This window comes from Suricata suricatta, chromosome 2, assembly GCF_006229205.1.
Source record: "Suricata suricatta isolate VVHF042 chromosome 2, meerkat_22Aug2017_6uvM2_HiC, whole genome shotgun sequence".
Classification (NCBI taxonomy): Eukaryota; Metazoa; Chordata; class Mammalia; order Carnivora; family Herpestidae; genus Suricata; species Suricata suricatta.
The window spans coordinates 42,396,751-42,410,252 of record NC_043701.1 but is presented as its reverse complement, the minus strand read 5'-3'; the positions used below and the strand labels follow the sequence as shown (position 1 = coordinate 42,410,252).

The window sequence follows — 13,502 nt, the reverse complement described above, 5'->3', positions numbered from 1 at the left end:
TGATGGGCAGCAGCTGCACGATAAAGCTGATGTGACGTATGTTTGTGCTTCTTCAGCATGAGCCAGCTAGATGTAGCAATTTGACAAAACAGCCAGGGTTTTCGGACTGATTTGCTGGGATCTGGCAGCATCTGGAGGAAACGGGCAGTTGCTAACGAGTTGCGGGCCAGGTGAGGTGGGGTTTAGAGTCGCCCCATCCCTTCCATTCCCAAACCTCCATCATAGAAGCTGTTTCCTTCTGCTAACAATTTCCATCCAGCAGGTACCTTCCTCATCCAGAACAGAACCATTCTGGGAAACTTTATTCTTTTCTCTCTCTTTAGGCCACTCCATTTCTGCTCACATTTTCCTTTCCTTAATCAAGGAGAATGTAAAGTCAAGATGTTGCCTTCACATCATTCTGGTCATGTTGCTAAACTGTTTTCCATACTTTTAATGAGAATCCTTAAACAAAAAAAGTTTTTTTTTTTTTTTAATTGGCCTGGCATTCCATTGTTCCAGTGTTCCACCTTTATCATCTCCATCTTTATTATTTTTACCATGTTATTTTCTTTCTCTGTTATTAGCTCAGCATTTCCATGATGTCACCACTCCTCAAGTTTTCTGTCTTGTTTTTCTCAGTTTCAGTTTCTAATGCTCGGTTTCAGCCTGATAATGAAACGTACAAACAGACGTAGAGTGGGGTGGTTGTCCCTACGCTCAACACCATGGTGGCCGAACGTTTGAGGCATGGAGTGTCCAGTGGGGAGCTCTTTGGCATAGGTGGAGTTGCAAGAGCCAGCGGAAGGCCAGAAGGTAGGCCATTTGTGATAAGGATTAAGGGGTCAAGAAAAGGATAACTAGGAAGAGCGGAAGGGCTAGCTTAGAGCAGTGCCCAGTGCCCAGGTCGGGGTTTAGTAAATATTTTCCGCTAACGATGATGGGCTGATACAATTTGGCCTGGTGGAGAGAATGCCCAGGGGAACTTTAATAGCCTTCCAATATGTGGGAAGGAAATTCTTTGTTGAAAGGACAGAGAGGAGTACACATCCCAAAGTTGCAACATATCTTTAGCTCTAGCTTCTCCGCTGGCCTCCCTGCCTCTTGCTCACTTCCAGAGTGAGCCCCAAAGTGGTTGTGGGGTGTTGGCTTCCCTGTTTCTTGGCCAGTGGCTGCTTGTGAGTGCAGGCCTCTTCCCTAGATCCCTCTCTCCTAGTTACCCTGGTGTAGATGAGATCACCCTGTCAGCTGAGAGCCACATTTGTTGGGATCAGAAATTGGAAAGCAGGGTCTGACTGCGGACTCTCTTCATCCCAGGGTTTTGGCTCTAGGTCTGAGTATATAACCAAGAAGGAAAATTTAAAATGAAGGATTTCCCCCTTTTTCTTTCCATTACTTGTAAGGGTTAATGTTCTCTGCCTCCTACTCTTCCTACTCAACCAGCCTTTAGTTACTAGGCTCTGGTGGGTCTGAGCCTTGTTGGTTGGGGCTATTGGTCCTAGAACTTTTCCCTGGCATTCTCAGCTCTTCTAACGAGTCAGAATTTTCCTGAACTGCATCTGATTCCTCCGCGATGTAGCTTGGCAGGCACAGTGTTTATTAGCAATAGGGGCAAGGGGCGCCCAGCAGTGGCCAAGACAACATCTTGTGAGCCTCAAACAACTGACAGAGACAGTTCCGTCCTGAAGTATCTTGTCTCTAGGTATCTGGCATGGTGGCAGGTGCTGCGAGAAGGTGACCTCTGGTGGTCACTGGATTTATGTGATCATCTGAGCCAGTGATTTTGTACAGGTGTGTGTGTATGTAAGCACTTACGTGTATAGTATTCTCTTAGCATTCATATGATGGATTTATACGGGTTTTGTTTATTTGGCTACTCTTTCTTAGACTTTTATTTTTTATTTTTTGGCTGGGTCTTTCATCTCTTCTCAAACATTAGACATTGGAGGGCCCCAGGATCCAGTCAAGCTGCTTTCTCTGTTTAAATCTTTTTCTAGGTGACTTTTTAGAGATCCATGGCTTAAAAACCATCCATACGCTGAAAGTTCCCACGTGTGTGTTCCCAGCTCTCTCACCCTTCCAGTGCAGACTCCGATCCAAATGTGCACGTGGATGCCTAGGATGCATCTGCAACTGAAAATGGCCCAGAGATCTTTTCCCACCCGTCCCCCAAATCTAGTCTTTTCCAGCCAGCAATGTCAGCCACATTGCTGCATTTTCTCAGGCCATCAGCCATGGGGTTTTTGATTCTTCTTTCTCTTACCCCCTACCTGCAATCTATTAGCAAATTGTGACAGCAATTCCTTGAAAATATATCTGAGAATTTCTTACTACCTCCATGATCACTTGTGCCTCTGGACAATGTATTATCAACCAGTGACCATTTAAAAGTACCCATCCAGTTATGTCACTTATTTATGAATAAGTGGCTTCTCATCTCACTCACAACCTAGTCTGAAGTGCATGGTCTGCCAGGTCCTGCGTGATCTGGCTCTTGATTCTGCCTGTGGCCTTCTCTTCCCCTCACTGTGCTCCATCCTGCGTGCCCAGCACGCATGATACCCAGCACCCCCTCAACAAAGGTATTTCTTCTTTCTGGAACACACCAACCACTATATTATGTGGTCTTATCGCCTCACACTGGTCTCTGAGTAAATGTTTTCTTCTTTGAGGGTCTTTCTGACCACTCTCCCCAGTACACATGGTCATTCTGTGCCCTTGTCCTGTTTCATTGTCTCCAAAGTCTTTGTCAGTGTCTGTTATCCGGCAGATGTTTGCTTCCTGTAGGTCTCCCAGCTAGAACATCGGCTCTGTGAGGATGTGGGCTCTGACATTCATGCTATACCCCCAGGGCCCGAGACAGTGCTTATCTGTTGGATAAATGAGTGTGTGCTCTTTGTGTTTAATGTTTTGATTCACTAAGTTGAAGATCTAGCTAATCCCAAACATCACAACTAAATTATGAAATTTCATTTCTACTGTAAATTCTGCTTTTTCTGTAATGATGATTTGCCTTTCTCATGGTTCACATTACTTTACATATCAAATCTGATGGTGGGGAAATTGTACAAATGCATGGAAATTTGTGTCCAGTGCACAATAACATAATCAGACTAAAATTTATAATAGGCAATGATAATTATAAAACAAAATTTTTCCTATAGAAAACTATATCTTAAAATATATAGTATTGCTCATACTTGGTATCATTATAAGTTTTAGTTTTGGAATTTAAATTGAAATTCAATATGTTTGTATTTTATATTTTACCTAAAACATTTTATAGATGCAAGACTAGCAAAGTGTGTTAAATCTTAAAATTTCATAGAGCAAGAACAACATGGTGCAAAACATTTTCCCATGATACACATGAAACAGACCATTCCAGGGCTCACAGTGCTGAGCCGTGTTGCTGTACCTAAGTTGGAATGTGCTAGGTTGTCCTCGTCATGAGTTTGAGCCCTGAGTTGGGCTCTGTGTTGACTGTGCAGAGTCTGCTTTCGATTTTCTGTCTCTCTCCATTCCTGCCCCTCCCCTGCTGGTTTTCTCTCTCTCTCTTTCTCTCTCTCTCTCTCTCTCCCCTGCCTCAATAAAAGAAACAAACAGTAAAAAAAAAAAGGGGGGGCACATGTTGTGAATCCCTTTAGAAGCAAGTTTATGTAGTGTTCGGTGGGTACTTATTTCTTTGTACCACCTTAATTGGATGTGGATTATATGCAAAATTTGCATTTGTTGATTGATAAATTTTAAAATGAAAGCTAGTAGATTAAAACTACATTCTAAACCTATGAAATAAATCTGTGGCTTCTTCAGTTCTTCCTGACATCCATCTGCACGTGGCCCTTGGGAAAGCCTTGGTGAAGAGAACACGCTGCTAATGGCCCTGGTGAATGAGTCAGACCAACCCTAGCTCACAGAACTGCCTCCATGTGGGAATGCCTTCTGGGGCTGTCTTTTCCAGCTCCAGCCAGCTAGAGGGCCCCTGCTTCCATTTGCTCCCCGGCCTGATGCTCCTTGGGCTAACTGGCCACCATCTGCAGCCACTATCAATGGGGAGATGACCCAGGAGCAGGGATCTTTCCAGCACCTGATGCATCACACCGCCTTTACCATTATCCGGAGTCAGGGCAATAGGAATCAGCTCTAAGCCTGCCATCCCAGGGGTCCCTTTGAAAGCCTCCATGATTGCTGGTGGTCAGGGTCAATTGTGCAGATGTCTTTAAAAGTGTTTCACTAGTGACCAGAAAGTTACTTTGTCAAGATGACAGATGGACTGTGAGCAGCCCCTCCACCCCGCCTGTTCCCTGTGATGTCAGCTCCATTTACTTGTCAAGAGCAGGTATTTTTGTAGCTCCCAACAGTGCGCAAGCTTTCGCAGGCAACCTGAGAGAACGCTTCTGTTCTGTGGAAAATCTGCCCCGTGGCTCACTGTTGACCGGCAGGAGCGTGGGGCCTGTGAGGACCCAGTGAGTCCCACCCACTGTGGGAGATGCAGGAAGTGGCATGCACTGACCAGGGAGGGGGTCACCCCTCAGGGCTGGCCACACGAGGAAGTGGTTTGCCTCCCCCAGCCATCCCGGCAGGACACCAGTGGGATCTAACACACTCCGTTTCCATGCTTTGGATGTTTTCATCCTCGGCAGAGAATTATCTATATGCATAATGAATAGGGTCCGTTGACTTCTTAGCCTTTTTGTCTAGCCAGGGAGCTCAGCTTTTGACATGGTGATGGGTCAGAAAAGGCACTGCCACGATCATCTCTCCACGCATCCCTCCTGGACATTACATTGCAATGTAATGTGGAAATTGCTCCGACTTTATTATTATGTTTAACTCCTTCACTCCCTGGTCTCTCCAATACCCCTGCCACACTGCTTCCCCTCTGTCCCCCAGAGAGGAGGAAGCCTGGCTTCTGCCCTCTGTGTTGTAGATGTTGCTGGTGGTTAGAGTTGGCCTCCCATCACCTGGAGAGTAAAAGAAGTCACCAGAAATGCATACAAATGTTCATAGAATTTTATCTCCCCTTTCTCTTATGATTTCTTTTCGGGCAGAGGAAAAAGCAGATTCATTATCCTTCATGTGCTGGAAGGCGCACAGCAAAGTAATATCCTCAAAGGTGCTGGGAGAGAAAGCTGGACCACTTGTGATTGAGGCTGTGTTACTTTGAAGGACTCCATCCCCTCTCATCCCTGGTCAGGGGTCCGGAGACATTTCCTCTGTCACACTGGCTCTGTCCCATGTCCCAGATGTTTGGTTCCCTTTTAGTTGGTTGGGGAGGAGAGAAGAGCGGGCTTGAGAATTTGGGCAAAATTAAAGAAGGATGCCCACATTTATTTCTCTCACTTCACATATTTGGCTTCTGTCTCCTGGCCAAAGGGGACACAGCCCGTCATCTGGTTTTCCATCCTGCTTCTGAGGGCTGGAGCTGTCAGAGCTGTGCCTGTGGCAGGGTCCGATGTGGGAAGTCACCGGCCCTTTTTGGCCCTTCCGTTAGAGTTCCATGCACGCGGCGCCCCAGCAGACCCCTCACGAATACGACATACAGTGTAATAAAAACCAGGCAGTGCTACTCTCGTTGGGCTACTATTTTTATTTGGTGGTTATTTCTTTTGTGTTCTGCCATCCTTAATGTTTTGGTTCTGTTTCAAAATATGATTAAACAGAATGAGGAGCTGTTTGACACGGCCCTGTTTTAAATCAGAGTTGTGCTTGAGAAGCTGGGACATTCTAATGGCCCGTGTTTCTTTGTTCTGAGAGTTCCTTGAAAAGGAAAAAAAAAAAAAAAAAAAGAAAATGAAAAAAGAAAAAAAACCATCACCAGACCTAAATCCTTAAACAGCATAGAACCCAAAACAATCCCTTCCAACAAATGAAAGCCCATTAAAAAAGAATTGAAATGTTAGGTAAGTTAAATATAAAAAGGCCTCCTTATTAATCCCCCATTGCTTCTTCTGGCACGTGTCATATTTTCAAGGTACAATATCAGGAGAGCACTGTCATTTAGTGATGTATTAGGGCCATATATCATCAGAACATCGTCTTTGTAGAGGATATGGGTACTAAAAGACACGATTCTGGCCAGACAGAACAGCAGGGGGTCTTACTTCTTTTCTCCAACCCCCCCTTACCCCTCCTGCCTTTTTCTTTAATCTCCCTCTGTTTTGTGTTGCAGAGAAGTGAATTTCTTCATGGGATATGACTTGTTGCAAAATAATCGGGGGGCCCCGGTGGGCTTCATAAAGTCTTTTAAATGGCTGAGCTTCAAGGGCAGCTTTGTTCAGAGTTTGCACTGTTAGCCGGGCCGAGGAAGGCCGCATTTGCCAGGGTCCAGGTCTCCAGGGGAAAGGCTCGCTGAGCCTAGACAGGAGGAAGAAAGAATAACACTCCCAGATGTAGTGTGCAGTGAATTGTGTTGTCCTTGCGAGATGCTTGCACATAAGTCTCCAAAAATATGTTCTTGCAAGGTATTTGTACCTTAGGACTCCAAACGTGTGGCCTCTGGATGCTGCCAGCCTCCTGGGATAGACGCCCTCCTGCTCAAATCGAGGAAGCAATGACAGGGCCTGGAGACTTTGGATCCAGGTTCTAATCTGTCTTGCAAATGACCAGGCCCACAGAGCTCAAGACTTGTTTTGAGTTTTAAGCCAGAGACTTAATCTGTCTATCTTAAAATGCACTATTTTTACTCATGTGTCCAAAATGAAACCATAAACCACTAAGGTTTATAGTGGTCTCAAAATGAGGAGTGCTTAACAAAGGCAAACATTTAAATTCCGAGCTGCAAGGAAGAGATAGCTCATCTTAGCCTTTGAACCAAACTGTAGTATTTTGATTTAATCACCAACCTGGTATCCCTGAGTCCTCGCATTGAATCTCTGCCCTGACTAGCTGTGTAAACCCAGGGAAGCCATTTAAATTCTCTGTGCCTCAGTTTTCTTATACAAAAAATAGGGGTCAATTGGTACCTTCCTGAGACTTGTTGCAAAAGTTAAAAAGGACATAATACACAAAACAGGTTCAGCGCAGTCTGCCAAATGATAGGTTTTCTATAAATGCCAGGTACTCTTATGCTCAATAGTGCAGCACCCTGCCCAGAAAACCATATGCCACTTCATTGTTTGGTTAGCAATGGATCAGCTCTCTTTGGCTGTCAGAGGGATGTGCGAAGAGTGGTGGAGGTTGGGGGACTCAGAAAGGCCTGGAAATGCTAACTTACGTTAATAGCAAGGGCCATTGACACCTGCCACCTTTTCTACTGACCTCAGACACCTCCCACCTCTTGTACTGACCTCGCTCAATTGGGAAAGAAAAGAGATCTTGGGAAACATTCTCTTGGCTGGGAAGTTTGAGTCATTTTCCTTACGAAATGCCCTTTCCTCACCTTAGAAATGGTTTTGTTCATTTTTTTCTCTCTCTCCATTTTTTCCCTACTTTCATTGAGCTGAGAGATGTGGCTCAGAGACTCATACTTGTACACTGAGGCTTTGTGGTGGACAGAACATTCCCCACCCCTTTTTTTCCTTCCAGCTCATTCTGTGCAAGAATTATGGGGAAGTCGATTGCACTATCAGTAATAAAGGACAAGCAAGTAAGAGCTTAATTAAAACAATAAATCATCAATCAAATTTAACATTGCCACTGGCAACCGCTGAACTATCTTGGTTCCCCTGCACCCTCCTGGTGATTATTGTCTCAGAGATTAAGAACAGATTTTGTCCAAAGGAGACCGGCTGGAGCAGGTACAAACTTGTGTTGTCTCCTCTATGAGAGCTCCTGCTCCCTTGCAAAGGATTTCTCTGGACCGTATGTTCCAGAGAATCACTGTATTTTATGTCCCATTTGTCAAAACCACTGACAAGCAATGGAATCTGCCCACTTTGGGTCTTTTCTTTCAACCTTTGCCTACATCTCTGCATTCTAGAACCATGCCATTCTGCAGACCTGTCTGTTTGGCCAAGTCCGGGTCCAGCCCTTGTATGGCACCTTTGACAGGTTATCTTATAAAAGGGCAGGAGACCTTGTGTGTGGGACCCGGGGGGCCTCTCTCTGGAAGATTTCCAGACTCGCTCAGCTACAGACCAATCTATTCTTAAAATCTCAACAGGCGTGTAGGAGCTAACCTAATTCTAATATGATACACCCATAAATTTTAATGCTGTGCCTTAGCAACTAACCTCTCTGGCTGGCCCCTTAATCCAGGCCTGGGAACCAGGTTGTGTTCCCAGGTCCACTGCTAGGTAGCTCTTTGAGGGACTTGAGACACTTAACTTCATTGTGTCCCATTCCCCCATCTGCAAATCTTAAGAAACCTGTGAGGATTAATGAAATAATGTCTGCTGAGCTCTTTAGAAGAGAAGTGCTATGTAAACTTGAAGTATTATTCTTCTGTTTATGAGAAGTTTTATAATATTGCCTAGGAGAAATTGTGACCTGTGTTCAAAGGTATCATAAAGTTCCCTTTGGCTCTTTTGGGGCTGGAATTGAGTTACAATGGGAGACTTCAAGGAAAAGTTGACCTCTTTAACTTCATGTGGGGAGACTAGAAATTCCACGGAGAGTACATGTGCTGATGTCGGGTCACCTTCCTCCTTGGGAAACTTGACACAAGATATTTGAATTCCCAAAAACAAATTCCTCTGTGAGCAATCTTGAGACTCTCAAATAGCAAAACACCATTGGGTGTGCACTTCAAATTCTCAGATAATAATTTAATTAAGAGTCAAAATGTCCTATCTGTGCTCACCACTCATGATGGCTTTTTTGAGTCAAGGTGGAATTCTCACTTGGTAACAGAAGTTACACTGCATAGAAGAAACACTATGTATGTTTCTGGAGAATAGAGAGGAAGTTTGTAGCGTGACTTCTCGCTCCAATAGCGTTGAGCACCATGACACACGAGTCAAGTCTTCAGTTTGGCTGCCCTTTTAGAACTTCACTTTCCTTTACTTGTCAAAGTAGTCATTCTGGGCATCCATCCCCCGACAGTAGCCGATGATGAAGGGAATGGACAAGTCAGGGTTAATATGGGTCTGCCTCCATAGGTGTTTGCATTTTGGTAGGGGGATTCTTGAGGGCCACACAGTCCTTTAAGCTCCTCCTCAAATGAGACTGCCGTGGTGGAGGGTGTGCATGTACGTAGGAGGAAGGGAGAGTCTTCAGGGCTTCTAATTTAAGAATTACAGCCACTGTTACCTCTTCGGCTGCTCTATGATACTCCCTGGCTTGCGGACTTCATTGATGTATTGAGTGTTGTTCATTTGGGCAGCAAAAAGTATTACAACTTCACAGCCTTCTTGATTTTCTGAAAAAGGATCTGGCACTTCGATTTGCTAGTTTGCCAAATGACAGCTGTTTGCCTCTAAGGCAGGTTTTGCTTTCATAAGAGACAAGGATTGAAGGGAAATAATGGCATCTTCTAGGAAGAGACTCGTGTGGTCTGCCACCTTCCTAATATGGCTGTAGAGTCTCACAGGCGGGACACCAGGTGTTTTTGTTTTTATTCTTATTTCAAGAGATTTGAGATACTGTTTCAGCATCTAAAAATAGAGTATCTGCCTGCTGACCTTTCTCCCTGGTCAGTCTCATCATGTTAGCTGCTGTGTTTTCCTCTCCAGATTTCTATTTTATTATTATTTTTAAAATATAAATGAAAGGCCAGGTAATGCTTTCCATATTTCATAATAGGATTGATCCTGGAAGAATCTTAGAAAAAAAAAATCAAGACATTGGCTTGAAGTAGAATAAAAGCATGTCAAGAAACGTTTCTTTTTTCCAGTTGCAGAAAGCAAACAGGAAAATCTCACAGTGGTGATCTGCTATCTTCTGTGTAACCCCACCACTACTCCCCGTCAGTGGGAGATCATTTCTCTCAACACCAGACACTGAAAAATGTTCAGGAGCCACTAGCAGGTCTCATGGTCCCAATTCCTAAACCCATGGAACTCTGTGCTACCATCTAGTGGCAGACTTCATACAGAACAAGCTGGCTGCGGGAATCCTGTTTGAACTTGGCTGTGGCTGGAGCTGTGGTTTGGCTCACATCCTTATAGAGCTTTGTTGCCAGCCATGTAGACTTTTTCTGTTTTACTCCCTATGCCCCCCTTTTATTTTTGCATGTTGGCACTTCATTTCATGTGCCTCCAGAGGCTGTGTTTTGGGTTTTGATATATTCGGTCTTTTGGAAAGGAGGCAATAATGCAGATACCTTTGACAACAGGTAAATCACAGGCTGGCTGACCCTAGAAAGTGATAAACACCAGGAGACAGAGACAGAGCATGAAAAATGTGATAAGGCTTATTACTCTTAAACACTGGCTAGGTCTGTGTTTTAGAGTGGTCTGACATTTTTCTGCAGTGCTTTTCTACTGCTGTGTCTGTTGCTTAGATTTAGAGAGATTCTAGTCCAAGTTGCAATCTCTGGAAAGCTTGTTTGAGGATGCCAGTCTGGCTTTCCAAGGTATATAGGCACAGCTACCTATCAGTATCCAGAGCAGTAGAATTGTTCTCATCACCAGAAAACAGCTGGTGTTTGTAAACCCTCCCGTGGTTGGTGATGACAAAGATCGCGGAGTTATCCTGCTCCTGTTAGAGACCTCATTTCACTTGTGTGGAACCACAGGGAAGGCACCAGTCTCCCCTGGGGCTTCTGGGCCGGGACATTGTTTTGTTCTTGTCTGTATCCGGAGTGCCTGGAAGTAGCAAAGTGCAACATTTAAAGGTTTGCCTTTGGAGTCAGACAGACCTCTATTTGCATTCCAAATCTGCCTTCTGTGTGACCCTGGGCAAGTTTCTTCACCTTGGTTCTTCATCTGTAAAATGGGGGTAATGTGTCAATTTTTTGGGTGGAATAATGCATATAAGAGTCTTAGCACAGAGCCCTGCACATAGAACGGGTTTGGTAAGTATGAGTCGGCATCAGAAAAGGTTTCTTGAGTGAAGAAGTGAGCCAGTGAGCCATGGCGTTGCATCAGAGCAGAGGACACTTGGTGCACCCGGGGATGAGGAGGCCAGCGGAGATGGGCTCCCGCAGGCGTGACCTCGTGCGAGCCACTGCTCCCCAGAGCCGCCGGCTACAGCCCAGTGTTCTTGTCTCCTGGCAAAACCAGCGAAAGCAAAGCAAGTGGTCTTAATTAACCTGTGCTTAAATCTACTCTGTGGCTGCTTGACTCAATTAAGGAGACAGAGGAATCAGCCTCTTACCAGCGGTTCTCTGTAGTTTTCCTTACTTTCTTCAAGGGCCTGCGATTCTGAGCGTGTGCTTCATATCCTTGTCAACCAGACCCCAGGGAAATGGACAAATGTGGCAGCTTGGTAGAAGATGAAAAAACTCCAAATGTCATTAGAAGGAGGGAAATCCTGCACTAAATGTAGAACTAAAGTTTAGGTTTGGTGTGTGTGTATCTGTGTGTGTATGTGTGAGAGAGAGAAGGACAGAGAGAGGAGAGAGAGAGAGGGTTAGAGAGAGTGAACAAAAAAAATTCCAGATGTGCAGCTACAAACCATCTGGTTGGAATGACTTTTGTGCTGGACTGTAATTACAGGCTATTTATTATGAACCTTGGGATCCTGTTATGGATTTTGACTGGCTCCCAGGTTTCTAATTTAGCAAAGAGTTCCTATATTTTAGAAAGTGTGCATCTTCCTATTTATCAGACCCTGAATTGTGACTCATACTCACTCTGACCGCCCTTAGAGCTTTGAACTCCCCGTGTCTGAGGACTTTTCCCTCCAGAGAGGAGATGCACTTGGGAGTGGCCCTTCCCTAAACTGCAGCCAGCTTTGCAGAACCCGTGCTATCAGAAGTTCCGCTTAGGAAGTGTGTTCACTTCACAGATGCCTTGGGGTGGGGGTGGAGTCAGTATCCAACTATAGCTTGCAGACCTGCACTTTGCCAAATGAAGTCACTGTTAATAATGCCAGGCAGCATATATACCCGATCATGGCTCACAATGACCTTAGTGGTGGTGGAGGAGCACTATTAATATTTTTAAAAATACCCCTTAAATTTGAATTGTGACCATACTATGTATTATGTTTGTAACATGAGAAAAATTATGAGTATCCATTGAAAAGCTGCGACTTACAGTGAGTCTTGATGCAACCATCATTATGAAGGAGACGGGGAGGGGAGGAGCTTTGGAGGGCTGGGAGCTGGGACACCGGGGTTCAGATTGGGGGTCTGCTATCAACTGAGGGACTGCTGACAGCTCCTGAACCCATCTCAGCCTCAATGGGGACAAGAATGCGCGCTGCAGAGTAGCAGTTCCCAGCCGAGGCCGCACATTGGAATGCCCTGGGGAGCTTGGGAAAGCACCTAGGTCTGGTCCTCTGACCAATCAGATCTGAGCTTCAGGGGGTGGGAGACACTGTCGCCTTTGTTAAGAACCACACAAGGGTCCTGGTTTGCAGCCAAGCATGAGGACCACAGATTGTAGGAGTAAATGAGGTTAGCTCCGTCAAGGACCTTATCACATAACAGACACTACAAGGTGGGGTGGGGCGGGGGGAGAATGGATTCCTCAGGTCATATACCTTCTCTGAGCAGCAGTTTTCTTGTTTATCACTTAGGGACATGAATACTGCTTATCTCCCAGAAGATAAGTAGGAATGAAAGCCACAGCACCTAGCATATAGAAGAAACTTACTGAAGCTCAACTCCTGTTAAGTTTTGTGACATAGTATTTTCGGTGCACGTGTTTCCAGTCTGTGTATAAACAGGCATATACATCACGCATGAATCTTCTCTGAGACATTTTAACAGCTAACCTTTCAGGATAAAACCGAAGATGCAAATGCTGACCACACTTCATTAGCATACGTGCTAATATAATGCAGCTGTCCCGTGGCTATAAAACACTGACGGCTGTGTCTCTGCTTGGCGTGGGGAATATTATTTTTTCTCGAGCTGACCTGATTCAATACTCAACTTTGTCATTGTTTGAGTTGGAACTTTAGATTGCTGCATTTTAATGCACTCTACTATTAAGGATTGTTGGACGGCTGTGTGCAAATATTTTTGTTCTCACGATGCAGTCCTGGCCCAGGTAGCCCAATGGGCAAAATATGATTTACACAAATATTATCGTTCCTATAGTGTGTACTAAAGAGAAACCTTAGAACAGAGCGGGACAACACTTCTCTTGGCGTTCGGTTATCTGGGTTATGTTGGTTTCTTAAGAAGGGACTTTTCATCCCTTCTCGTGTGCCCTTAATCTAAAAGTTCTGTGTTTCTGGATGAATATTTCTGTTCCAGAGAGAGTAAAATCCTATTTGCTTTCCTGAGTGTTCTTGCCAAGATGAAGGCGAGATAGGAAGAGGGAGGCTAGGAAAACCTGTGTCAGGCTTCTGGGGATTCTGTTTGGAGTTGCTTTCAAATGTCTCTTGTCTCTTTTTGCCTAGAACAAGGAAGTGACCTGTAAGAGAGAGAAGTGCCCAGTGCTGTCGAGAGACTGTGCCCTGGCCATCAAGCAGAAGGGAGCCTGTTGTGAGCGGTGCAAAGGTGATTTATGTCCTGGCCGCATTCT

The 13,502-nt window shown here is 44.9% G+C and overlaps 1 protein-coding gene across 1 annotated transcript in view; it reads left to right on the top strand.

Annotated features, from left to right (window-relative positions):
- Window positions 1-13,502, top strand: part of BMPER (BMP binding endothelial regulator) — a 241,870-nt gene that overhangs the window by 16,354 nt on the left and 212,014 nt on the right. Inside the window, exon 3 of the mRNA XM_029918394.1 lies at window positions 13,378-13,477. Coding sequence (XP_029774254.1) covers window positions 13,378-13,477 — 100 coding nt within the window. The remainder of the gene's footprint in view (window positions 1-13,377; window positions 13,478-13,502) is intronic.